The sequence below is a fragment of the Pygocentrus nattereri genome, chromosome 14 (genome assembly GCF_015220715.1).
Source record: "Pygocentrus nattereri isolate fPygNat1 chromosome 14, fPygNat1.pri, whole genome shotgun sequence".
Lineage (NCBI taxonomy): Eukaryota > Metazoa > Chordata > Actinopteri > Characiformes > Serrasalmidae > Pygocentrus > Pygocentrus nattereri.
The window spans coordinates 16,185,389-16,212,643 of record NC_051224.1 but is presented as its reverse complement, the minus strand read 5'-3'; the positions used below and the strand labels follow the sequence as shown (position 1 = coordinate 16,212,643).

General features: G+C 40.5%; 1 protein-coding gene across 6 annotated transcripts in view; it reads right to left on the bottom strand.

Moving 5' to 3' along the window:
* Positions 1–421: 421 nt before the first annotated feature.
* The window catches only part of arhgap23a (Rho GTPase activating protein 23a), a 118,274-nt gene continuing 91,440 nt past the window's right edge, over positions 422–27,255 (bottom strand). For 4 of the 6 annotated variants that reach the window (XM_037544640.1, XM_037544638.1, XM_017705603.2 and 1 more), the window contains 17 exons: positions 17,060–17,215; positions 15,137–15,248; positions 14,193–14,232; positions 13,937–14,074; positions 12,833–13,141; positions 12,656–12,717; positions 11,757–11,869; positions 11,543–11,661; positions 11,305–11,457; positions 10,214–10,292; positions 9,599–9,672; positions 8,758–8,847; positions 8,161–8,286; positions 7,735–7,776; positions 7,552–7,645; positions 4,560–4,591; positions 422–3,719 (listed from right to left, as the gene is read on the bottom strand). In XM_037544640.1, the coding sequence (XP_037400537.1) occupies positions 2,253–3,719; positions 4,560–4,591; positions 7,552–7,645; positions 7,735–7,776; positions 8,161–8,286; positions 8,758–8,847; positions 9,599–9,672; positions 10,214–10,292; positions 11,305–11,457; positions 11,543–11,661; positions 11,757–11,869; positions 12,656–12,717; positions 12,833–13,141; positions 13,937–14,074; positions 14,193–14,232; positions 15,137–15,248; positions 17,060–17,215 (3,206 nt within the window). In that variant the 3' untranslated portion in view covers positions 422–2,252. The remainder of the gene's footprint in view (positions 3,720–4,559; positions 4,592–7,551; positions 7,646–7,734; positions 7,777–8,160; positions 8,287–8,757; positions 8,848–9,598; positions 9,673–10,213; positions 10,293–11,304; positions 11,458–11,542; positions 11,662–11,756; positions 11,870–12,655; positions 12,718–12,832; positions 13,142–13,936; positions 14,075–14,192; positions 14,233–15,136; positions 15,249–17,059; positions 17,216–27,255) is intronic. The other 2 variants (XM_037544639.1, XM_017705605.2) reach the window with 1 other exon arrangement.

Genomic DNA, 27,255 nt, shown 5'->3' with positions numbered 1-27,255 from the left:
GAGAATTTCAGGCGGATGGAGTGAGAATGGAGTGAGAATTTCAGGTGCCTGAAGTGAGAATGGAGTGAGAATTTCAGGTGGCTGGAGTGAGAATGGAGTGAGAATTTCAGGTGCCTGAAGTGAGAATGGAGTGAGAATTTCAGGTGGCTGGAGTGAGAATGGAGTGAGAATTTCAGGTGGCTGGAGTGAGAATGGAGTGAGAATTTCAGGTGGCTGGAGTGAGAATGGAGTGAGAATTTCAGGCGGCTGGAGTGAGAATGGAGTGAGAATTTCAGGCGGCTGGAGTGAGAATGGAGTGAGAATTTCAGGCGGCTGAAGTGAGAATGGAGTGAGAATTTCAGGCGGCTGGAGTGAGAATGGAGTGAGAATTTCAGGCGGCTGGAGTGAGATTTTAAATTCTGCATGTGCGTATCCACTGTTGCACTACTTCAAGCTACACTATGCACCTCTCTGGTGGAAATTTAATTACACAGCATGAGTTGTGCTTTAATAAAGTGACTAGTAATTCTTATACACAACGTACTACCTTGTTAGCCTGCTAGCATAACTAGCGCTGCTATGTATTTGTAGAACACAAAGTGATGATTGGAAGCATCTCAATAAGTCAAAAATACCTAAATAATAGCTACATATGAATGAATATCCCCTTATACTTTCCAATTAGTACAGATGTGTATGTGTTTTAGAGAGTACCTTAGATGTAATGTGATGAGTACTGAGAGAATTTGTAAAGGAACTTTAAAGTAACTGCCTCAACGCTGTTGGCTGCAGGTAGCGGGGAGCTGACGTTAAACCAAACAGAAACTTGAACTTGAAGGCATCAGTAGCTGAGCTTCGCAAATGTTGAGCCATGACGCTCTAGCTTTCTAAAGCCGCTCCTCTGTCAGGCAAAATCACGTTCACATACTCCCCTGTGCTACAGAAACATAAAAAGGCGGAGTTGTGGGTGATACAGTCAAAGGCCCAATCTCACTTCACCCCTTCAGCCCTCCTTTTTGTACGTTCACACCTAGGGGTAGGGTGTTCTGATTTTTGTTGAAATAGAGTGGTAGGGTAAAGTGTTAGAGCCACATGGCCCTCCAAACTGAGGTTTTTCAGAGGGTCACTCCAAACAGGGTGTTTGAAAAACCAGCAAGATGGCTGCGCGAGCGGCCAAAGAAACAAATGTACTTTTTGTGCTGTCTGCTATCCGGTGTCGACCAGAAGAGGATGGGTTCCCCTTTTGAGTCTTAGTTCCTTTCAAGGTTTCGTGCTCTTGCTCTTAAGGAGATTTTTCTTGCCACTCTCACCACTGGCGACACTCATAGGGGGATGGACCTGGATTTCTCTGTAAAGCTGCTTTGTGACAACACCTGTTGCAAAAAGCGCTATATAAATAAACTTTGACTTGATGACCAATGTATTATCTTAGTTTAATGTTGTTTCATTATATTATGGTCCTTTTTTCATAACAATCATAAAAATCACTAGTAGTATTCTGATGTTTCGGCAGCTAGCTAGCTAAATTTCCCATTCCACCTTAAATGGTGCAGCAGTTACATTCTGGTACTATTTAAGGCAAAAATCTGAACAAGTAGTGGATGAATAGCTGACTTCAGCTTCCTATCACTGAAGAATTAGGGGTGGGCAATAATAAATAATTGTCACATCCCCCCTCTTTGAAGACATATGATCCCCTAAATGTAACTAAAGCCCAGCAGTGATGTTGCTGAACTTTATTCTACTCTGCTATCTCTGCAGACTGGCAGGGTTGCCTCCAGAGCAGCACTAGTAGCTTGATAATGAAGTAATGCTTATTATTTGAGTGTCCCATTTCTTAGGGGAAGATTTCAACCACTACCCCTTGTAACTCAGATCCAAGGGGTAAGATGACACTCGAAAACAAGGGGTAGGGGTAAAAATAAGAAACAGGTTTGGGCCTAAGTCTTCTCAAGGGGCTATTCTGCAGAAAGAACAAAACAGTGGCTTGCAAATTTGTTAAATGTTGCTTGACCATTCACTGGCATTATATTTCTTGGCATGACATGACAGCTTAAGAAAAGACCTAAAACTGCGAGAGTTGGCAACCCTGATTTAACTCTAAAAAGTAACATTGATGAAAATCCAAACAACCAAAGAGCTGTGAGATCAATTCTATGCACTGATCAATACTATGCACGTATTAAACCAAAAACGCCTTGAGAGTGGTGCTAGTGAGCTGTGGGAGTGGCAGCTGCAGCCATATACTGGTTTATTGGGCACTGTCTTTGTTGTCACAGGCATTCGGGAAAATGGGAGGCAAGCGGAGCCCGGCATGTAGCGTCGACCTCGGAGTGCTGGGGGAGGGACTGTGCTCCAGCACGGCCGATCAGCACAGACGGTTTGGGGGGCAGTGCAGGAGGCTTGTTGTTGTTGTTGCTGGTGGAAACAGCGGAACTGAGGGGCAAGGCTTTGGTGGAGGCAGTGGTGGGCGAGGCCACCACAGTATGCCTCCTCCAGGCCCGCCTCTTCCTGCGCGTTTCAGGTGAGAGAGGCTTCCTCGTGCCCGCAGCCCGCAAGTCCTCGGCCGAACCCAGCAAGCGGGCTCTCACCTGCTCAGCCAGGGTGGCCCCACTAGGGGGGAAGGGACGCCCCTCACTGTGGCTAGAGGGGGCTGGGGTACTTTCTTGACCGCCATCTGGGTTCAGTTCGGTTCTTGAAGATGGAGAGGGGGAAGTGGAAGAGGAGGAGTTAGCAATTTGGGTCTTTGTTTGTCCAACACTGGGCCGTTGTTCATCCTCTGTGGCTGAAGTGCTGGACAGGTCCAGAAGGTCCAGGGAACGAGCTTTACCTTTCTCTGACTTTAGCCTGCGGCGGGCTAAAGTGTCACACTGAATAAGGCGATGGGAGTTGAAGGAGGGCCGGCTGTGGAGGCGCTGGGAGGCAGAAGATGAGTAAGAAGAAACTGAGGGGGTGGATGGACGTGCTACTCCTTCACTGACCCTTTCTGTGGGGTCAGGGGTGGGGCTTTTGTGGTTTGTGGGAGCAGAAATGTGTTCAGGAGCAGGATTTGATGTGGAGGATTTAAAGTGTGTGTAGAGGAAACTACGAGGGGCAGCTGGTCCTGGTGAAGTGTGTGAAGTGTTTGTACGCTGGGGAGATGCAGGGGTGGGTGTGTGCTTTTCAGGACGCTCCTGGGTGAGGGAGCGCGAGGCGAAGCCACTTTCGTTATCTGTTTCGCTTACCAGTTCGCTCTGTTCGTCATCTGCGTCTTCGCCCCGCCCCTCTGAGGCTAAGCTCCGACCAAGTGTGGAAAGGGTGGAGTAACCCGAGACAATGGAGCGTGCATCTTCTCCTCTCCAACCTCCTGACCTTTTGACCTCTGTCCTCTGGTCCTCTTCCTCGCTCAGGAGCACCGATTGGGCCTCCTCGCTACAAGGCATGCTGGGAGTGGCCTTAACTTTCTGAACACATTCCGTCTCTTTTACGCCTTCATCCTCTTCTTCGTCCTCTTCTTCGTCTTCGTCCTCCTCCGCCTCTGCACACGGGGCAGTATCAGACTGAACTGGCCCCGTCTCCTGCTCCTCCCCCTCACCTGTGAGGCCAGCTCTGATTGCCTCTTGCTCAGAGTCATCATCAGTGCTGCTACCCAGGAGGTGGGCGACGGGCCGTTTTCTGCGCTTGCGTGCCACAGCAGACATGATGGACAGTGTGGTCAGAAAGTCCTTGGCTGAGAGGTCACGTTTTGACCCCCCTGACCCCTGAAAAACAATAGAGGTCATTTTAGGATGCCGTCACAAACAAAACAAAGTTATGATAAGTGATGTCGAGTTGCTACAGTTACACAGTTGTTGATCCTTAAGGATCGTTAACAATTGAAATCTGAACATGCGATCACTGGCTATAGATTGATGATCAGAGGCCATGTTTCTCTAACTACGTTCGTCCCTGCTTGGCAGTCAACCTCAGGACTTCTTTCGCCATAACACACCACTGGGTGTTTGCCTGTCGGAGGTATCTTCAGCTAAGCTAATGATCTTAGCTAACGCTGTTCTGTTTCTACCTGCAATCACAGGCATCTAATTAGTCTTTTGAAAGACTTCAATACATTCAGCTTCAGACTGTCAAGGTTTTCTTCAAGGAGAGTGTTAAATTTATTCATTCTTTTGAGGCCTGCAAAGAAGAGGCCACTGATAAATGTTAGCAGTGTGAAGAGCAAAATAAAAAAAGCCTGTCCTGGACCAGCAATAATGCGCATCTGCATACAAACAATAGAGATGTCCAGTCCAGAGCCAGTCAATACAGTCCATACATGAAAACCATGCTGCAAAAAGAGCCTGTTTTGAATTTGTTGATGTCACTGAGGAGCCAATCAGAACAGAGCTCATTTATCTTATATTGGTCTTAAAGGTACAGCAACAACCAGTTTCATTCTAAAGGATAAAGACAGGCTGAAAATGGTCATGTAGAAATGTATTATGGCTATTTTGGCACATAACACAAATGTTGAAAATAAAATACAGCAAACAGTCTATTCAATAATACGAAATCAATGTCTTCAGTGCTTGAAACCTGAGACTGCAAACTTGGTCAATTCTTACCTTTGATTTTGCTGAATCACTGTTGGTTGAGTCTGCAAAGTAAGAAACAGAAGAAGAAGGGAGAGGGAGAGAGAGTGAGGGAGAGATGAATTTCATGGTACAGGGCCATGTTCTTGAGAAATGAGAGGCACAGAGGAGAGGCGTGTGACACAGGCCATTTTGCAATATAAGGACTGGCCTCTAAATGTACAGTCACATCATCTTTCTCGCCTTTGTGCCTGTCATTCAGCATGAAGCATTCCATCAGGAGACAATGTTCACACAAGATCCTCATCTGACGAATGATAACTAAGTGTCTTTAAATGGTGCTCAAATGTGAACAGGGTCTTCAAAGGAAGCCAAGCGGTCCGAATCTGCAGCATTAAGGAAGAACCGCACACACTGATGACACCACATCACATACTGATGACATCAACCCGTGTAAGAAGACATGTAAGAAGCAAGAGCAGCAAAGGGCAGGGAGGATGATTTCAGAGACACAGAGAAAAACAGGCCATGTACACATACATGACTCATTTTCAGTGAGGGGAAACTTTGTACTTATAAATATGAACAAAAAAGCATGCATTCATAAGCATAAACAAAAATATTTTTCAACAGATATGTATAAAAAAACTATTAACAGGGAAAGGGTATTAAGGTACTATATTAAATTATATGTACAGGTAAATGTTACATAAAAATAAATGAAAAAGTTCTAAATATTGTTACAATCCTCAGCTGGTGTAGCTTTTCAGTGTGTCTGTGGCCATTTTGTGTGTTTTTCTCTCTTGATGCATTGAGCGCAGGTCCATGACCACATGACAAAATTCTGTTATGACCCTGTCTAGGGTCAGGCCATAACAGAGAATGAGAGTGGGCTCTCTCGCCAGACCTGCTGCCAGATCAAATGCTGGATCATAACACAGCTGGGGCCGAGGGGGCCTCTTTTGTTCTTCCCGCCTCATGACATCATAACCAGAAATTGACTGGAGCACGGACTGGAACATGGACTGGAGCGAGTAGTGATGAGTTGAAAACATGGACGAGATCATGGAATGAGGCTACAACTGGGAAGTCAGGACAGAGTCACCCACAAAACAAAACACTGTAGGGGGCTGGAGGTTAGGGAACCAGCCCTGTGACTGGAAGGTTGCCGGTTTGATCCCCAGATCCAACAGTACATGACTGAGGTGTCCTTGAGCAAGACACCTAACCCCCAAATGCTCCCTGGGCTCTGCGGACAGGGCTGCCCACCGCTCCGGGCAAGTGTGCTTACTGCCGCCTAGTGTGTGTGTGCTCACTAGTGTGTAGAGAATTGCAAAGAATTTCAGAAATGCAGAGAATTTCCCCGTTGTGGGACTAATAAGGATCACTTAAAAAAACTTAAAAAAAAAAAACAACAACAAAATATGGAGCGGAACATAACACTCCCTCCTATAAGTGCGAAAGGTCCCAGGTTCACATCCTAGATGAGCCCCCAGTGCTGTTACAATCCGGTGTTTGGTCTGGCACAAAAAACACTTTGCCTGTCATGTCATTATATAAGATTAGAAAGCTTTCCTGCAGCAAATAGGCAGTGAACAGTGTTTAAAAGATAGATGTTTAAACAAGTGAACTACCCTAAACATACAGCCACAATAACTCAAGGCTGGTTTCTAAAACAGAAGCTAACGGTGCTTGCATGGTCTAGCAAATCTGAATGACTGCCATTGAAATTTTTGGATTGATTTTGAATCTACAAGTGCATTGTAGGGAACCTAGAGGCCACAGGGAGTTGAAGCCTGCATGCCAATGAGCCACAGTGTTGCAAAATGTAATTACTTCTTACTGAAGATGTCTCAAAACCACAGTTTTCTTAATTTTGTTGTTTAAACATGCCGTTGTTCATGCTTATGAATGTATTCTTTTTTTTCATATTTCTATGTACAAAGTCAAAAGACATTATGTGTGTACATTTCAAGAGGATATATGTACTGGAGGTATATTAACTAACAAAATCAAAAGTGTCTGAATACTTGTTTCCCCTCACTGCACTCAGACCCCACAGCCACAGACATTCGGCCATCCATTTAAATACATCCAAACATTCTCGCTCTCTCTTTCTCACTCACACACATCCACACACACACAGGGTATGGCAGGCAAAACCCATCCTACCGCAGTGGCTGCTCCACAGGCTCAGCTAAGAGAGGGACGCAGAAATGTACAGAGAGAGAAAGTGGAAAAATGAATACAAAAAAAGAGAAGAAAAAGGCAAATAAAACAAAAACAGAAAAGTGTAGAGCACTCAACATGCAGGGAAACCGTGTATTTTAGGCGTGTGTATTTTTCTAGATGTCTTTTGAAACGAGATATGCTTTCTATTGTTATTCAGTCTATCCACGACTTGCCCATGAATGCAGCCTTCCGCTTAATCTACGTTAACATTGTCGCCTTCACTTGTAACTTCTTTAGCACCGTGTATAGTTACTTTAGGGCAGGTTTTCCCAATCTTTTCTGACCAGGGAATCCCTTCAACCAAACTGATTTGTTTTAAGTATCCCTTGATATGTTAAGTAGGCTAATGAGAGATGAAATATGTTTTTCAAATAAAGTCTGTTTGCGGCCTGGTTTGCATCATAGCTGAAGTCAGTGCATTTTCTGCTTAGATTGTCAATCAGATGTTTGTCCCTAAAATCTTCTCATACAAAGTAAATGTTACAGTTAATACATTCAAAATATATGCATGTATTTTGACAAAAAGCTGAGTTTGTCATTAAGTTGAATGAAATTTTTGCCAGCATTCTATAAATCAGTTGTGAGAAAAGAAAGGACATGGGAGGACAGGTCAACTATGCTGCAGTTGCTTCATCTTAGGCTTACCATCCTCTGAAAGAGGACGCTTATTCAAGTGCCCCATTCATGAAAAATCAGAAAACTAGGCTGAAATAAGTTTGTGATTTGTATTGCTCTGCGGTGTGAGGTGTACTGTGAGACTGGTCAGTGGACATTGGGCTGGACGCTCTCTCACCTGAGGCATCTCCTAGAAGGCAAGTTCGGCCAATGTTAGATAAGAGGTGGTCTATGTTAGGGGCAGGCTGAACATCTTCTGTGTCCACTGGCGTCTGAGGGAAAGGAAAACAGAAGGGAAATGCTTCAGTACACATAAGCTGCAAAGTAAATCAAGACAGGTAACACAACAGATTTAGTTTACCTTTTCATCCTTGTCATGTTCCTCACTGAAGAACCAGGCATACTGTACACAAAATAAAGAGAGAACAAAGACATAAGAGTTTAAAATCAGAAGATTTGATGTAAATATTAGCCAACTGCACGCTGTCTAAGTATGTTTTGGTGTTCATTTTCATATAATTACTATAACTTCATTCTCGATTATGTCCTCATTCTCAATGTTATACACCTTTATCAGTGATTTTAGTATCATTTCCAGCTCTGTTCATCATTCTGGACCCCTGTAATATTTATTATTATATTTTGTTATTTTTACGCAATCTGTGAATTAGTAGCATCATATTAGAATCATTGAATACAACATGTTATATTATATATTTACATGTATATTATAAAAAACATTGATTCCAAACTTTTGAAAAGTACTTATGTAGTTTTTAAGGCTCACATGCTGGATGAGAGTCTCGACAATCTTGTAGCGGTCAGGCATGTGGGTGACCATGTCCGTCATGTTGTCCTCTGATGTTCGTACAAGAGTGGGGCCAAATACCAGCGCCAGATTACGTGGCTCCATCTACATACAAATTGTAGGCCCAAATCAACAACCCAAAATTTTGTCAAATCCACTTCAAATCAAAGTGAAAGTTTGAAAGCAAAACTCTATGCAAATTGCAGCCTAAATTGTCACACACTTGATTCAAACCACCCTGAGTTATGAAATTTCAAATAGACTTTCTACACTGTTATCTGCAAAATGAACACAATATTCATTTTGCAAGATGGTTGCTGCTGCAGTTTTTAGCTATATAATAGATTATTGCCCATTTTCATGAGTAACACATAAACTTTCATTACGCTGTAGCTAAATTAGCCTCTTAGAACCAGTGCAAAACTAAAGAAGCAAATTAATTAAATATTATATAAGCATAAAGCTTCAACTAAGACCAACTCTCACACACTCCAGGTTAAAAGGAAACAGACATGTATACAGATGCACAAATATATACACAAATCAATACAAAATCTAAAGACATCTTTTGCTGACCTTGTTCTTCTCAGAGTGGTCTGCTACTGTCTTCAGGTGACCAATCAGAAACTTCAAAGTGTGGAAATAGTAATCTGGCAAATCGTGAATCTGCAGACAAAGAGGCCAAAGGAAGGATGTTAATGATTGATTGATTATGCGACAAAAGCAAATGTTGGACAAGTGCATATGGTTAATAAGTTAATTTAACTTCCGACAACATCCTACTTGGTGCACAACTCCAAGTTTTCTGGAATCAACTGCAACTCTTGACAAGAGTTGCCAGGTTAGGCACATACCTGCTAAATTGGGCAAAAGTTGGTTGGTTTTGGCAGGGCAAAGTGCTTTTGGGGGTGGACACAATTTGGGCTGCTTTGTCATTATTTTGGTAGGCTTTAAAAAGTATGTAAAATTAATAAACTGATACACTTTATAATGCAGCTGAAATCTGAATAGATAGGCCCACACATTCCATCAATTATCAAAACTTTGATTGGCACACATGTCACTTATGATTTTATGTTGATGTTTTTGAGTTTATGTTGATTGTTGTTTAAACTGTATGCATGAACTTGCCCTGGTTAGGCCATATATGTTGGATAACTTGGGCTAATAATGTGTAGTAAATGTACCTAGACTACTGTCATATCTGTTCCATTGTGCTGCGTAATTTTTACATAAAATGCACTACATTGATGCTTTAATGGGTCATGATTTTAGGTTTCTTGATTAATGACCGAATGATAATGATGGCTTATTGGTCAAAAGAATTCGCATCTCTAGATTAGAAGGTTAAGAAATGTAATAGGCAGAAAGGAAGCAGTGTATTAGCAGTGCATTAGTAAAGATGCCACAGTCATACCAGTTTCTTCAGGGTCTTCAGTCTGTCACTTGCATTCTCCATACGGTTGGCCTCAATGAAGTCATTGTATTTGTCTGAAAAAGAGAGAAAAGAAGAGAAAATCATGCACTAGCAACCAATGGGGAACAGACACACTGCAAATTACCCAAAAGCCTTGACACAGCAGTTTTCGTAACAATCTTCATAGACATAATGGACAAAGAATTTCCTCAGATATGATGGACAGTAATAAAGGTTTTTCTAAACGTCAGATACAGCGCACTACTAACTGGTCCTTTAATAGTTTAGCAGCGGCTGCTGTAATGCAGCGCTAATCAGATCCACCTGATTCACCTAAAAATGAGTCAATGTAAGGAAATGTTAGCAAAGGAAAAGAAGGTGTTTCCCAGTGAAAATGAATATTTTAGAAACAGTTTGATTAAAATAGAGGCAAATTATAAAATAAAAAATAAACCAACTAAAGCTAAATTGAAAAATGACATACACCTTGAATTTCACTGCTTGCTTTCATACTTTGGGCCTGTAGTGTCGGCTCTTCACAAAGGTAAAGTTCAACTGAGAAAAATGAACTAAGCTCTGCATATATTTAGGTGTCTATAATTCCTAACTTCTCACCGTCAGTGAAGAGGGGTTCAGGGAGTTTTCGGAAGAAAGACTTGAGCAGACTGCTCACCACGTTCAGGTCCTGCCACCGCTGGTGCAGGAAGAAGACAAGAAACATTACTGCCTGATGCAATTGAAAAATAAACAGTGTGAACAGATGAACAGTCTGATTGGGAACTGACTACTGAGCACTGAAGAAGCACTGCGCAGTATAGGTTGAATTCATCACTTGTATTTTTAGTTCATATTCATGAATGTATGCTGATATATAGTCCCTATGTATTCAAAATTTTCCAACTACACAATGGCAATTTGTCATAAATTTACCCTGGGTAGTTGCAGAAGTCATACATTTGCAACTCCAGTATACCCCATACAACCACTAAACTGTGTGATATAACTAAATAATTAAATGCATTTAGTTGTTTATTCATTTTCACTTCACTTCTTATGAATAACTGAAATTGGGGCTGTGGATACATTTACATTGATATTTTAAGTTTTTTTTCCAGAAGCCTAAGTCGGACCTGACTGCTTCAAACCATGAAAACGTGACAAGATGGCAAGTTTACTAAGACTAAACACTTTGAGATGAAAGCATTCCTTTATTAATACACTTGTTAAAGTGAGGCTTTCACAGTAGACATAAAATGCAATTTCAGCCTATTTTAGAAGATTTTAAAATATTTTAATTAAACTTGAATTGCACTTTGAATAAAATGTTTTTTATTTAATGACATTAATAAAAATATTGGCGTTGAAGTTGATTTCCACTCTGCTGGCACAATGACCAGTAGCAGTCCTGCAGAAAAGGGATTAAACTTCATTTTGGACAGCTGATTTTTTTACTGCATTATGTTATTTTATTTATATATTTTTTATTTTACTTAGCCATGATCTAATGATAGCTATTAATGTTACTGTGCTGTTAATTAACTGGCATAAAAAACAGGTTTTATTTGACACCTTGTGTGATGAGCTGTTTAGGGTCAGTTTCTGTCAGAATTTTGGCAGGCTTGGATCAATTTTGGACTTATCAGGCTGTGTTCGGGTTTGGACCAAAACTGAAGCCCGGCTTAAGCTCTAGTGTTTGTGAATCTCACCTCCTCTGCAGTGTTGATGTCACATCCCTTGTTGAGTTGCTCCTGTAAGCTGGACACTACAGCGTTGTTTCCTGGTACTCTGTAAATGCCTGTGTACTCCAGGCCCATCTCCTCCACGAGCCCACAGCAGATCTCCACAATCAAGGGAATGAACTACAAACACATACACAGACAGGACGGGTAAGGCTTGGCTCTCTAAAGGGCTGGTCTGCAGATGCACCAGCAGTTAAACACTGACCTTGGTACTGGCAGCAGGTTGGCAGTCTTCCAGGCGCACTCCGAAAGCTTTTGGCCCTGCCTTCTTCACCTTCTTCATGATGTTGATGCCCCATGGAGACTTGGGAGGACTACTTTCCTCTGAGAGAGAGAGAGAAGGGGGAGGAAAACAATAAATAACTAAGGAGGAGAGGAAGAAGGAAATATTTCTACATGAAATTAGGAACTTTGCTGACCTTTGGCCTCGTGTTTGGGAGAGCGTGGGGGTGCGCTGCTGTTATCGGCCTTGGTGAGCAGGAAGGGCATGCGTGGCACTCGAGGAGAGGAGTCTGGCTTATTGCCTGTTGGACTAAAAAAGGGGACAGAGAGACAACAACAAAGCATAAGACCCCACAGGATGTAACTAATGTTTGCAGATAAAAGCTAAAAATACTTTAAATGAATATTTAAATGGCACACATTACACTTACATTCTTCATGTATTTCACTTTCTCTTGAAGTCCATTTATAATAATTTATAACAATTTTTTAATGTACTGAAAACAGTTTTCATACCTTAGAATTAAACATGGTGTTTCTGGATATTGGCTGATATATGTAAATGACTTCTGTTCTGATGAACAGCCCTATGGCGTGCTTCATTCAAAACCAGTGTAGGCTGAAATGCATTGAATAAACTGTCAGATTTGGGCTGACATTCTGAAGAAAAAAGGAACGGCATCCACTGTTTCTGGGTGTGTGGATCCTTGGGAAGGCTGCATGATGCATGTGCTTCCCGACAGCCATGATAAGCACAACGTTTACTTGTTTTCCCATCTCTTCCACGCTAATGACTCTGCTACAGACTGTCTACAGTAACAACACTCTTCACAACCAAATCACTGCAATGTGAATGGGCTGGCTAAACGGCTGGCCATAAAGTCAATGTGTTCATAGGTAAGCTTAGTTTCCATATGTATGAGGATATGTTGGAACATTACCATTGTTTACATAATACATCTAACTTTTATGACAGAAATGTTCCCTATGATTGAGATAATGAGATAAGTAAATGTGACATACAGTATCTAAACCAACTATTCAGTTTGTAGCAGGCCCTGCTGTGAGACAACAGTATAATATTATCTAGACTCACCTCTGTTTCCTGTAATCATTCAGTTTCTTACTGATGAGAGCTTGGCGAGAGAAGCCCAAGTCCTACAAGAAACACATACACACAAGCAGATAGATCTTTCATGTTCTGTCCCATATCTGCCTAATCAGGTTATCACAAACACTGGTTTTGGTAGTAATCTCTCTCTTTCTGTCTTACCTCACTGTCGGTCTTGCTGCTCTCTCGGATTACTTTGATCCAGTCCAGCATGTCGTCCCGGTCCTCTGCCTGCAGCAGGTACTCACAGAAGTCCTGCGTGGTCAGCCGCAGTGCGTTCTTGCGTTTCGTCTCACTGTACGCGATGTCCACCAGGCAACCCCGGATGCTGATCGGCTGCTCATCCTCAGACCCACCCCCGAGGGCAGACCCCTTCAGCAGCGCCTCCCGTTTGTCTTTGTAGAGGTAGAGCGAATTACAGCGCAGCACCGAAAAGACCCGCCTCCACGGACGCATGGCACTGCCCACCTTCTGAGAGGTCAAAGTTCAAAGCACAGACAGGTGGACAGCCCAAGAATGGCAGAAAAATGAGAAGATGAAGAGAGGAAAGAAAAAAGAGAAAAGTCTCAAAATCAATGAGCCACAGTGAGACACACTACTGTTCAAAAGTTCTGAATGATTTATATTTAATAGGTGTTATTTAACATTATTCAATAACAACTTGTACAGCTCATACTGCGTAGATGTGAACAGTATAAACTAGATACTAAATGTTATAGATGTTATAAGATATAATGTTAGAAGATGTTTTATTCAACATTTTATTTAGTACTTTGCAAACAAGAACATCTATTTACCGTCTTTGTTTGTCAAATTATCTGCTTCATAATTCAATCACTTAAGTTCTGTAACTTTTTTCAGCTTTTTGCTTTCAAGTAATTTTTTTAAACCTGCATAGTATGTCATAGAATTTTAGAATCATTTATACATTTTCACTACCATCAAAAAATTATGAAATTAGTGTTTTCAATAGATTAAACCAATGTGGCTATGTTATTCCTATGCTATTTTGCATAATTCAAATAATTAGCAGCAAGCTGTAAATAAAAACAAAGAAATGTTAAATGTCCCCAGAACGATGAATGAAGCTGCAGAAACCATAATGACTAGAAAAGGTGCAGATATAAGAATACAGTTTATTTTCATTTAAAAATTCCTGCTGCTCAGTCGGTGAGTGCTTCCTTTCTCTCTCTCTCTCTCTCTCTCTCTCTCTCTCTCTCTCTCTCTCTATCTCTCTTTCTGTTTCTGTCTGTGTCTCTGTCTCACCTTGCCCTTCTCAGTGTGGATCTGTTTGTAGTGGAGCCAGCCTTCTCTCCTGACGTCACTGTAGCTGATGCTGCCCAGCTCCGAGGTAGAGTGCCGTTTAGAGCGAGCATCCTCAGTGGCCTTCAGACTTTCTAGAGACTTTACATACACACACACAAAAAGTTCAAACTCAAATACATGCAGATAATATTTGTATACCTTTGACTATTTGTACTGCACAAAATCTCAGCACATCTATTTAGACAGATGAACTCACCCCATCACCAAAGAAGCTCTTAACCCTCTTTGGCAATCTCCTGCAAAGAGACAGCGCAACAGAAATGAGGATACATTTATAGAATCACACAGTACAGTACATATCGTCACTGTCCATAAAAAAAAAAAACACCAAAAAACAAGTACCTCCAAAAAGGTAAATTTAAATGAGGTGACAAAAACCTTCTTTACTTTTAATGTCAATCTACAGAGATTTTATTCCAAGCATTTTGGAGCATTTCTATTGGTCCATTTATCATGAAATTTTCACACAGTGTAAAGGGGAGCTGCTGTGCTGATGCAAAAAACGACAAACAAAAAATGGAGAGACTTCTTTTTGTAGACTTTTCTTTTTGTCTTTTTAGACCTTGACGGTATATCTATGTAAAAGTTGTTACAGCAAATTTAATGCAAAGAAAACATCTGTCTATCTATTCTATCTACTAGTAGAATTTTTGGATCTGGTTACTTTCTATTTTATAGAAATAATTTTTTTGCATCATTAATTATATATTAGATTTTACCCAATTTCTCCTTAAACAAGGCCAATTATGGCCCTTATGATTTATCACATGATGCTGATAAGCTGGAAGGCCAAGTTTAGCACATGCTTCCTCCAAATCACATGAAGCTCCACCACATATTTTCTAATTGCGTGCTTGGAGGAAAATAATTCTGAAAACATCAGCTAACAGATGCCCTTGTTGGCTAGCCCTAGAAAAGGCTCATTCTCCTCACTCAGAGAGAGCGATGCCTATTCTGCTCTTTGGACTTGGCTATGGATGGCTGTGGCACCGCTAAAGATCAAACTGGTGACCTCCTATAGATAGGACCCATACTTGCTGCGCCTCTCAGAAGTCAAGCTGAGTAAGACATAATAATTCTGATCAATTGATTTTGATTGGTGCATTAACCCAAGACCTCCCACACATCCTGACGACTCACGAGAAAACTCGTCCATCATCCCTGAAGGTGTTGAGGCCCTCGTCACATGATTTGGAGCGTTCGGTGGTGATGGCCAACAGGTAGGAGGAGCGACGACTAGACTTAATGCTGCCTGCTCAAAGAGAGAGAGAGAGAGAGAGAGAGAGAGAGAGAGAGAGAGAGAGAGAGCATTAACTGCATTAGTTGTATGGAGATGGTTTAGGGTGCCAATGAGGAGAAAAGGGGTGGAGCAAGCCAAGGAGTGTTAAGGGGTTAAAGGACAGAAAAAGGAGACAGAAGGAGAGCGAGCAGGGTGACGGTGGATCCGTGTGGCTGGGGGTGGGATTTTGCTGTTTCAGAAGACCGGCAGAGCCATCGTTGAAGTCCAGAGACGGCCGTGGGGCACTGCAGAATGGCTGTCATGTACACATGCAGGAGAGCATGCAGAGATGCTTTACGACGGAGCTGACAGGGTCATGAATGCACATCTAATGCATGCAAAAGTCTTCTGAAGGTTGGGATGGAGAGCATACATGTAGATTCAAAGTAGAGTGCGCATGCTTTACGTCAGTGGGACTTTTGCTAATCTGTGTGGAAACCCTACCGTACAGTATCAGTCAAATGTTTGGCCACACCTTCTAATGGAAGGGTCCTTATTTTTATACATTTTAGGCATCAAAAATGTGAAATAACACAAAAAAAAATTCGCAGCTTTTTATGTGTCACCAATTTGCATTTGGAATAAGGAACATAAGTGACAGACTGTAACGCTACTCTGAATAAACAGGCCCTAACAAACATTTTATATATAGTTATATAGAATAAATAATAGTTTAATATAATAGTTACATGTGTATTAATACAATTATGAATCATGTACTAGTGATATACCACTAATCAATCATTATTTTAAATCATAGAACATTAATTAGAATAAAGCATGAATAAATAATTAAATAATTATTTAGTTATTTCACTCTCAAATTCAAAAATTATACTTAAAATATTAGGCATTTAATTAGATGCACAAAAATAATTAATATTCATCATGAAAAATAATTACTAGTAATTGGTAATCTACGTCCTGTTTAAATGATTTGGTAGTTATCATTTGGCCACTTATCCATAATGCTTAGTTAATCGTTATTAAGTGGTTAATATATACATTTTACACATTAATAATCATTTTTTTACAGTGCTTTAATTATCTGCATGTCTCTGAGTTAATGGTTAATTCTTCAAATGGTAGCATTTAATAATGCATAAGTAAGTAGTTGCTATTTATAGGGGCCAATTCTTTTATAGTGTTAGCAACTTTTACACATTGATAGAAAACACAGTAGCACAGATTCTACATGCTGACATGTTTCAGTCTGGATCATGTGGACATGCATATGCCTTAACTTTTTACTTAGTCATGATCTAATAATAGCTATTATTGTAACTGTGCTGTAAATTAACTGGCATCATCATTAAAAAAACAGGTTTTACTTGACACCTGGTGTGACAAAGAGCTGTTTAGGGTCAGTTTCTGTCAGAATTTCATCAGGCTTGGATCAATTTTGGACTTATCAGGCTGTGTTCGACAGTGTCGAGTCTAGTCTTCACCTTCGTGCCGAAGACAGGAAGACATGGATAAGCACTGTTTAGCTACTATACTGCTCTTAATTAGAAGAGTTAACATTAGAACAGATCGACACTGGACAATTTTTATTCCAGGCTGAAAAATCTAAGGGCCAGAGGGCTGAGCATTACGAGTCACGGAGCGCTACTGGTAGCCAAACCATTTGCATTTAAACACAAGTTAAAAATATATTATGCTATGAAAACGGAGTGGCAAACTTTTTGACTGGTACTATTCCTTTCTGTCTCAAAAAATGACTGTATTTCAGTGACGTGCGTGTTTGTGTTTCTCTGCGTTGCGTCTCTTTCTACCGGACTCACTGCAGTCGTGGGAGAAGAGTCGGCTGAGAGGGAAGGTGAAGGTGGGGGATGCCGGGCTGGTGGCCACAGCGGGGGCCGATTTAAGCCCACTGGACACGACGGAGGAGGCGGGGACGTGACACGCCCGCAAATCTGCACCCGGACTGGTCGGTTCATCTGTGGGAGCAGCAAAAGGAGAGAAGGGAGAAAAAAGAGGGGAAAAGAAAGGAGGAAAGGAGGTAAGGAGAAGAGAGAAGCAGAAACAGAGTGGAGGAAAAGGAAGAGGGATAAAGTTAACAGGAGAGGCAGGGAGGAGTAGAGAAATAGGGACAGAGCGAAGGTTACAGGAAAAGCCAAAGGGTGTTGGAGAGTTACTCTAAATGGATTTAGACACACATATTTTCTCTTTGTCTTTCACACAGAGACACTGTAGAAATGAATACAGCATTTTGTAAATGGTATTTTTCGTAACAGCACACAAACACAATGAAAAATGAAAGGTAAGAAAGGAAGAAAAAACATGAAACGCCCTCCAACGTTTTAAAATAAACTGATCTTGCATACTGAGGTGTGTAGAATGCAAACAAAGTCATTCAGTGGTTTGATGTAAAATGCTCTGTTCTTGAGAAACTTACAGAGTCAGAACTGTTCACAGTGGTGGTGATAGGAACCCAACGTCTGAAGAGTTTAATTCCTCTAAAACAGAGTTGCCCAAAATAGGGATTCTTTCTTTCATTTTTTTCATTCATTCATTCTCTTTTTTCTGTATCTGTTCCTTCTCTTATTCTCCTGTTACAACACATCATTTCTTTCTTTCTTCCTTTCTTTCTTGCTTTCTGTCCCTTCTCTTATTCCCAACACTATCTTTCTCGTATTCCAGCATGAAATGTCCCACCTGTGAAACACGGTGGTGGTAGTATCATGGCTTGGGCCTGTTTTTCTGCATCTCAGCCAGAACAGCTTGTCATAACTAATTGAACAATAAACTCCTTTATACCAGCAAAATAAAGGAAAATGTCAGGACATCCATCCGTAAGCTGAAACTCAAGAGAGCATGAGTCATGCAGCAAGACAACGACCGTAAGCACACAAGTTGTTCTACCAAAGAATGGTTAAAGAAGAATAAAGCTGATGTTAAAGAATGGCCAAGTCAAATTCCTGAAATGTTGCAGAAGGACCTGAAGCCACTGTTCATGGGAGGAAACCCACCAACATAACAGAGTTGAAGCAGTTTTGTATGGAGGGCTAAAATTCCGCCAATCACCAGTTACCAGAAACGTTTAGTAGCAGTTATTGCTGCATAAGGGTGTCACATCAGATACCGAATGCAAAGGTTTGCAGACTTACTACTACTGCTACTCACAGATTTGTAATATTAGATCATTTTCATCAACAAATAAATTACTAAGTTGCATTATTTTTGTCTCATTTGTTTGATTTTGTTCTCTTTATCTACTTTTAAGACTTAAAAAACTTTATAAAAAAAACTGATGAAATTTTAGGCCATATTTATGCAGAAATACACACACAATTCTAAAGGGCTCACAAACTAAGCACCACTGCATAGCACAACATTTCAAAACACAATTTGAAACCTAACTACCTTCTGTATTTGTATATATGTCATTTTCTTGGAGCCTTGGACCACAACACACATTGCACCATGGTCCCCAATACAAAAAGTTTGGGCGCCCCTGCTCTACATCACAGAAAGCTTCTACATGAAATGGTTCTGAAAATGCTGCTTGATGCCTGAGACACTGTTTTACAATAGTTCTGAGAGAAGAGTTTGGCTTGAACCATTTTCTTTTAATCCATTCATGTTGTAGAGGTATATGCTAGGCATTGCAAGGACAAATAGCCCCTAAAGAAAGTGTATTTTTCCAGATTTTGCCACTAATTTACCATCAGCAACACTAGAAATTCAGAGGACACATGTACCTTCAATGGTCATAAAACGCCTATATTTGTGCTGTAGATGCCACAACGCCAGGTTGCTATCACCACCACTGTAAAGAAATCTGAGGAATATTTCTCTACAATGCAGCATTTCACATCAGACCACTCTGAATGAGTCTGTTCACACCTCAACAACTGACTTACTTTGCAATTTTGAAAAATCAACGGTGTTTCCCTTAAAAAAACAAATAATTGGTGAAGAGAAATTAAACAAAACAGCTTCCACTCATACCTGAGTCTTCGACCTCCATGAGAAACATACTGGATGTGGAAATGAGATGTGTGAGTTCTTTTTGTATTAACTGTAGGTTTCAGTTCTTTTCTGAAGGCATCAGTGCATGTGTGTGTGTGTGACTTTCAAGCAGCAAAAAGGTAACTGCTTTCAGTTTTAACACCAGTGACTTCCTTCACATTTAACTCCGTTATTTCACATTTGATTCAATATATAAAAACCCTGCCTTGAGGCTTTTTTCAGAGGCATGAAACACCTGATGAAAAGCAGTGTCTCATCTCAAATTCACCCCCCACAACCCAAACCCAACACAAATGCCTCTTTATGCTTGGGTGACAATGCCCTCTTACACCTTCACTGATTGCTTCTGCTTTCAGTTCCTCCAGGACCTCTACAGCAGGGAAAATCAGCTCTGAGGCTCACAGAGGACAAGCTTGTGTTTACTCTTCATTGGCACAACATCCTTCCCACATTCTCCCAGCAAAGCGGCCGGTTCAGAGAAGACAGTCAGATTAACACTTGAGACGTCTCAGCAACAACAGCAGTACTGTTCCACACCAGCAGGTGGGAGCAGCACACTGCCATTAATACATACAGTACAATCAGAGAAGTGTTCCTGGTACACAGGGTGTTTTCTCACTAATTGTGGTCTCTCTCTCTCTCTCTCTCTCTCTCTCTTTTCCTTTCTGTTTTAAATTGTTTCCACAACGGCCCAAACCACACCACCCCGTGAGGCACTTTGGGCTGTTTTAGGTGCTATACAAATAAAGCCAAATAAAGCCTCTTCATCTAGTCATTTAACAGAATGTCTAATCAATACAGAGCAACTAAATGTGCCACCTGTGGAAGCCAAAGCGAAACAAAGCACCTGGAGATGTGCAAGATTCTATATTTCAAGAGACACAAGTTGCACCATATCAGGATACATACATAAACAGTACAAATAAAGAGGAGAATGAATTAAGCTTGGCTCACTTTTTAACGTCAGTGAACGAGCAACTCTGAGGTTAAGGGTAGACGACTGAACAGAAACAACACAGTGATTCAGAAATGAAGTGGAATGAGTGCAGAAAGGAGTACACTCAGGTGGGCTCTTCACCTTCTTCCTATTGCCTGTTTATTCTGTCAGACCACCCCGTGTTTTACAACATCCTCAGTGCTTGTGTTCTTTTTATATACCTTCCGTTCCCCTCGCTTCTCTCTCATCTCTGCCCGCTCCATCTCTCTCATTCCCTCGCTCGATTTCTGACCCCCTTCATCTGTTTTGATTTCCCTTATTTTCATCTTCAGCAGGTGGACATCTCCACACTTCCTTCCTTCATTTTATTCTCATTTTCTAACACTTTCTATTTTTCTTTGTCTGTTTCTTTCGTTCGTTCGTTCGTTCTGTGCTCTAATCCCTTTGGTGCTCAAATAATTCAGTGATTTTTGAGGTGATGATTCAGATGATTTTATCCTATGTGAGAACAGGAACATGAAGATAGAATCTTTCTGTCCTTTCTCTTATTCCCCCTTCCCAATGCTTTCTTTCTTTCTGTACCTTCTTTTTCTCCTTTCCAGCACCTCCTTCCTTCCTGCCCTCCTTCCCATTCTTATTCTCTTTTCCCAGCACTGCTTCTTTTTGTTTGCTCATTTCTTGCTGTTCCTTATGTTTTTCCTTTCACAAAACTTTCTTTCTTATTGTGATTTCCCTACACTGTTTGTTTGCTTGTTTCTTTCTTTTTGTCCCTTTTCTTTCTTTCTTTCTTCCGTTCTTTCTATGTTCCTCTCCCTTCTTTTACTCTCCTTTCCCAACACTTTCTTTCTTTCTTCCCTCCTTCTACGCCCCTGTCTCTCTCTCTCTTTCTTTCATCTCAACACTCTGTTAACTTTCTGCAGATGCACAATCCTTTCATACTCGCTTCTGGAGGTGGACAAGGAGCCAGAGCACAGTGTAATCATTCCCAAACTCTCTCTCTCTCTCTGCCTCTTCTCTTCTCTTCTCTTCTCTTCTCTCTCTCTCTGCCTCTTCTCTTCTTTCTCTCTTCTAATAAATCTATCTCTTCTCTTCTCATGCCTGTCTTTCTCTGTCTGTCTCTCTCATATCTTCTTCATTTCTCTCTCTTTTGCACTGTCTCTCTCTCTCTCTCTCTCTCTCTCTCTCTCTCGTGGAGCAGGCGCGGAAACATTCCCAATCTGGGATGTAGAATTTGGGCCTGTTTTCCAGCCACTGGCAGAAATAGCTGCACTGTGGGTTTAACAAAGGCGCTTATTACTGCAGCCAGATCTCTCTCTCTCTCTCTCTCTCTCTCTCACACACACACACACACACACACACAAGCAGAGAGATATGGAAAGGCTGCATCATTAACGTACAGATCGCTTACTTTACAACTTTATCTTCACATTTCTCATTGTACTTTTTAAAACTCATTAACAGAGGGACACTGAAACAAGGAGACACTGGACATGAAGGAAAACTGTTTCACAACAGAATAAGACAAGCTGGAAGTGGATAGGAAGGAGAGCAGGGTTGATGGAAAGTGGAGAGAGGGACAGGGGGACAGGGAGTGCACGAGAACAAAGACACATCAGAGGTTTGTGAGGGACATGGTTCATGGGTCCTCCTGTATCTGACTATGGCTGAATTTGTATGCATGTGTGTGTGAAGTGTGAGTATGAAGACCCCCTCCTCTTTCAAGGCAAGACACAATGGCACTATTGAGGGCAGAAAGAGCTGAGTGTGTTGATTGTGTCCGGTTATGTGTATGTGTTTCACCCCACACCCCAAAAACCCCAGTGCCCCACCCCCTCTTCCACTTTCTGCTCCCTTTTCCCTCGCACCCCATTCCTCCATGCCACACTAATAGAGCCGACTAGTACAGCCCCTTATCTCCAAATTATACATGAAAACACACAGATTTATTAAATATTCATGTAGGCCCCCTAGTGGCCAGAATGGAAATCAATTAGTATACTTTATCAGTTTGATCAAATTGATTATTTTGCCCCTATAACTCTGTTATCAGATTAACTAGTTAAAGATGAACTGATTAACCGTGAAAAGGAGATAACTATTAATTAGAGAGGGCACAATACCTCTATACCGATATGGAATCATTCATTCATTCATGTATCATCCAATATAAATGAGTGAATCTTTTAGCTCTCAAACTATGAATGATGATTCATCAGTGTCTGAAAAATGAAATTAAGAACAATTCGATTCAACTTGACGCATTAAACAGAAGTTCGATTTGGTGATTTGACTCAGTGATTCAAACTTCAAGAAACATTAAAATGCATTGCAATTACCAAAAAATCAGCTGATCTTAGTGATATAACAAGATCTAGAAGCTGATATAATGCTTCAAGTAGAGGGAACATTTTGCTGTTGTTAGATCAAAACCTTGTATCTCCAAAATAATAACTTTACAGGAGAAGGAAAAAAAACATTATTTACTTTTAATGTAAGTCAATCTAACTGAATGAAATCTAACTAAATGACTTTTATCCAAGTCATATTGGGCAGGTTTTTGGTCCATTCATCATGAAATTTACATACAACGTAGAGAGTAACAGGTATTTTTTTCAAATGATGTCAAAAACTGAAAAACGAGAAAAAATGGAGACACAAGGTTTTGTCCGGACAGCAGCGATTTGCAACATCTACACATTGCTGGTGATTTTTCTAAGTCATCAGTTCTTTCTTTTTTTACTTTCTTTCTTTTTCCTTTATCTAATTTTCTTACAAAATTTTCTTCCCCTTCTTATTCTCGATTTCCAACACTTTATCTTTGTTTCTTTCTTTCTGTCTCTTCTCTTTTTCCTTTCCCAACACTCTTTCTTTCTTTCTTTCTTTCTTTCTTTCTTTCTTTCTTTCTTTCTGTGTTCTAATCCTTTTGGTTAAATAACTCTAAACAATTTCTGATGATTTTATCCTATGTGAGAACAGGAAAAAGAAGATAGCAACAAGATAATAATATATTCGGATAATACCAAGATGAGAAAGTGCTATAAACTTTTAGAAAAAAGGGTCCAACTGTGTACCTTAATAATTATTTTCCAGGGTAAATGCATGTAAAAAAACTTTTAAAATAATAATAATAATAAAAAAAACATATATCTGAAATAAAATGTTATACAATTATGTTTAAAGTATTGAAGACGTACCCTTGAGGGTACTACCCCAGTGACAAGCCACCTGTTTTTTCTAGGGCGTTTAGAGGTGGGTGATATGAACTTGAATTTCGACAGTGATATTTTCCAATTCTTGAGAAGGATAGCTGAGAAACCTGATCATAGCTATATTTATAACCACTGGTTACAAAACCCACTGTGCTTTATCATCACTTTATCATCACTCATACCAAAATGGAATATATAGGAATATTTTATATCAATACTTTATAACAATATTTTATATTAATATAATGGATATAATAATCAGCAACATTGCAGTGTAATGCATCTTCAAATGGACAGTGTTGCAGCAAATCCAGCGGCAGTTACATGTATATAGTCTAAAGTCAACAGCTGGTACAGTTCCAGATTTTGCAGCCTAACTAAGTACAGAACTATAGTTCAGGCTCTGTAAGCAGAGCAAAGACACTGAGTATATCAGAACTCAGCTTCTACAGAGATGGCCAAATGGCCTTCTCTCTAAGCCTCGAGTGGGCAATTTCTGTCCTACGGTTAAAGATGAAGTACTGTTTATGCCTGCAAAGAATATGAACCTGTTGACATTAACAGCCCTCATTCAGCTCAACCACTGCTCAAAGTTAGTGCCCTCAGCATTTCTGTGCTATTCTCTGTTCCATTAAGGAGAACCCAAAAAACAAAGCCAACAAAATCTGCCTGCTCAGGAAATAACTTCAGTGCTTCAGAGTTCACATAGCCATGTAATTAAGAACCACTGTATTAGGAAATCAGAAGTGCAGATACATCAGACTGGGGACACGTTTGGCTGGTTTTGTAGGCATGGATTAAGGCTGGGCTCAATGTCAGTTAGCAATTCTATTTAGGACGGTCTATGTCTGTGAATCTGGAGTACATTCATTCATGCAAAGCAGGCTGCTGAAGATCAGGATAAATCCACGCTCCACTGATTTGGCCCAGTATTTGCAAACAGAGCAAAGCGCTGGTTCACATCAGTATGTCAGTAGTGGCACTGTGGTTAAACATACTCTATCAACACACATGCTCTCCTGTGTCCTCTCTGAACATCTTCAGATTTACAGATAGCAGAACAGCATCCAAACACTCAGTTACCCAACTGCCCACAGATCAGATTAGAGTGTGTGTGTGTGTGTGTGTATGTGTGTGTGTATGTGTGTGTGTGTTCTCTGTTGGCTCATTCTCAGCGCTCCAACATGCCCCAGCTTGCAAACATGAATGCTTGTAGATGTTTCTATATTATCTATGCATGCACCTCTATCTCTACTTTTCAACATCAGTTTTTAAATATCCTTTACTTTGATACTAGGGGTGTAATGATGTGATGTGTTGCGTTTTGCGCTTCTCACAAACATGTCTATTGTAGTTTTCACTATATGATATGTATTATGTTGTTTACAATACAATTTTACCATATGATATGTATTGTGGTTCTTTACAGGTACTCAAATATACTTTTTGTGGTATATAGATATCACTGTTGTATAGATATCTCCAAAATGGTAACTTTACAGGAAAAGGAAAAAACCTCCTTCACTCTTAATGTCCTTTCTTCATGAAATTTACAAGCGTAAAATGTACAGAGCAACAGGTATTTTCAGATCATGTCAAAAACGAAAAAATGACAAAAAATGGAGATACGAGGTTTTGTTCTGACAACAGCGATATATAATATACTGTGTTTTTTATGATACATATCCATATTGTGTTTTTTACAGTCACTTGACTATCAAAATGAGTCAGTTGTCAGGTTCTGATATGTACAATGTTGTTTATGACATTGCATGAATTGTGGTTTTCGCAATGCTGGATGTACTGTAGTTTTTATGATACAGTAAGTATTATGGATTTTATGATATGATTTGTATTGTGCTTTTGTCACTATGATCTCCTGTGGTTTTCATGATATGATATGTAGTTGCATTTTTTTGCACCATGGTAAAACTCAATGCAAGCATTTGAATTAAAAATTTTAATTAATTTTGATCGAATTGCCGAGACTACAGTACCTGGTGAAGCATAATCAGCTTGTTATCCTCCTCACCTGCCAAACCATTTGTTAGCTGAGCAATTCATTCCTTGTAATGATGATCTAAAGACAGTTACTGCAATAAGATATTCAGCTTCCTGTGACTAACATCTGTCTTCTATCTGCATTTGCCAGCTGCAGGAACCCACATAAACAAAAACAACCCTATCCAAAATGTCCTCACCAAAGCAGTAGTAGTTCCCTCCACCTTCAAGATACAAAATCAGAAGGGAGTTTCCTTAGTTCAGGGGTCGGCAACATGCGGCTTTTTCACTGCCCTGTTGCGGCTCCACAACAGAATTCGACTTTTAGGTAAAACTAAAATAACTAAAACCAAAAAACTAAACTTCCTTTGCAGTAAAATAAAGCTCTGCTGATCATTCTAAAACAGTTTTAACAATAAATGAACGCTGGAGTTAATGTATAACTGCTATTTCACCTTTAACGCTGAAGATGTCATGCAGATGTGCTGACTACAATGCAGACAACAATCTTGCCTAGCCTAGTAGTTAACAAAAAAGCAAAGAGAAACATTTAAGATGAAGATGGACAATTTGGAGACAAATGGACTTATTCGCATTTATAGTCATTCCAGCTGGTTTCCTGATATGTTTAATCTGCCACGAGAAACTGTCAAACACTAAAAAGTCGTGAGGTTGAAGTCGCTTCTCATTCACCAGCTTCTTGTTCTAATTTTCCCGCTCCACTTTAAATGGTACAGCAGGTACATTCTGCCGCCTCAGGTACCCTTTAAGGTGGAGCGGGAAAATTAGAACAAGAAGCTGGCGAATGAGAAGCTGCATTCAGCCTCGTAAAGAAAAAATCAAAAATCGAAAATGGACCTATAGATGAGCTAAAGCTTAAAACAGAGCAAATACATTTTTTTATATTATATTTTTGTCTGTACAAGTACATTAGCACATACTGAGACATATTTATGGCCAAAGTGTAAATGGACATAAAATGTTGTAGCTCCCAAGTTGATTTTTGTTGAAAGGACAAAATAGCTCTTCTTAACATTTTGGTTGCCGACCTCTGGCCTAGTCTTTAAAATCAGAGCATCTTACTCTGTATACTTCTGCAGCACTACTGAAGGAGGCAAGTAGACATATTTACTACAAATGTACTGATTACTCAGTGGTTACATTTCTGATTTAGGCCAGTGTCCTTTTACAACAGTCACAGGCTCCAGGTACAGTCCTCTGCACTGTGTTATGCAGGTATGTGTTAGCCAAAGCAGTTGTAAGCTGTGCTGCAGGGCATTGTAGCTTGTCCTATGCGTTTGTCTGCACTGGGTGTGTGTTTAAAGCTAAATGAAGCAGGCTGTACCTCCACACGTAAGGTTCAGGCTCCTCTGGCTCTTTGTGTATTCATGCTAACAGTTAGTAACACCAGAAGAGTGACTCGCACGACGAGGAAGAAAAAAAAAAAAACACACGAAGTGTTTTTACATTAAGACAGAATAAGTGTCTTTTAAGCTTGGCAAACTTCGGCCATGCTTGTGAGTCAGCTTATCTGTGCCAGACTGTGTACATTCATAACATTGTTGTGTTCTCGAAGGGAGGCGAAGAGGTTTGCGGTCCTCACACCGTGTTGAGTGTGTGCATGCACGCACACCTGATGGAGCGTGTCTATCTGCAGCTTTTATTTCCTCTGTTTTGAATGCTTCGCATTTGCCAGCCATTTTATTTCCAAAACTCCTTCTACTCTTGCACTCCTCTTTAGTAACAGGCATGCTGGGACATGTTCGTGGCAAGCTACAGGCTAAAGCAAACACACATACACATACGTTCTGCCCCTTGCTCTGTTCATACGCCTACACTGATCAGCTGAATTCACTCG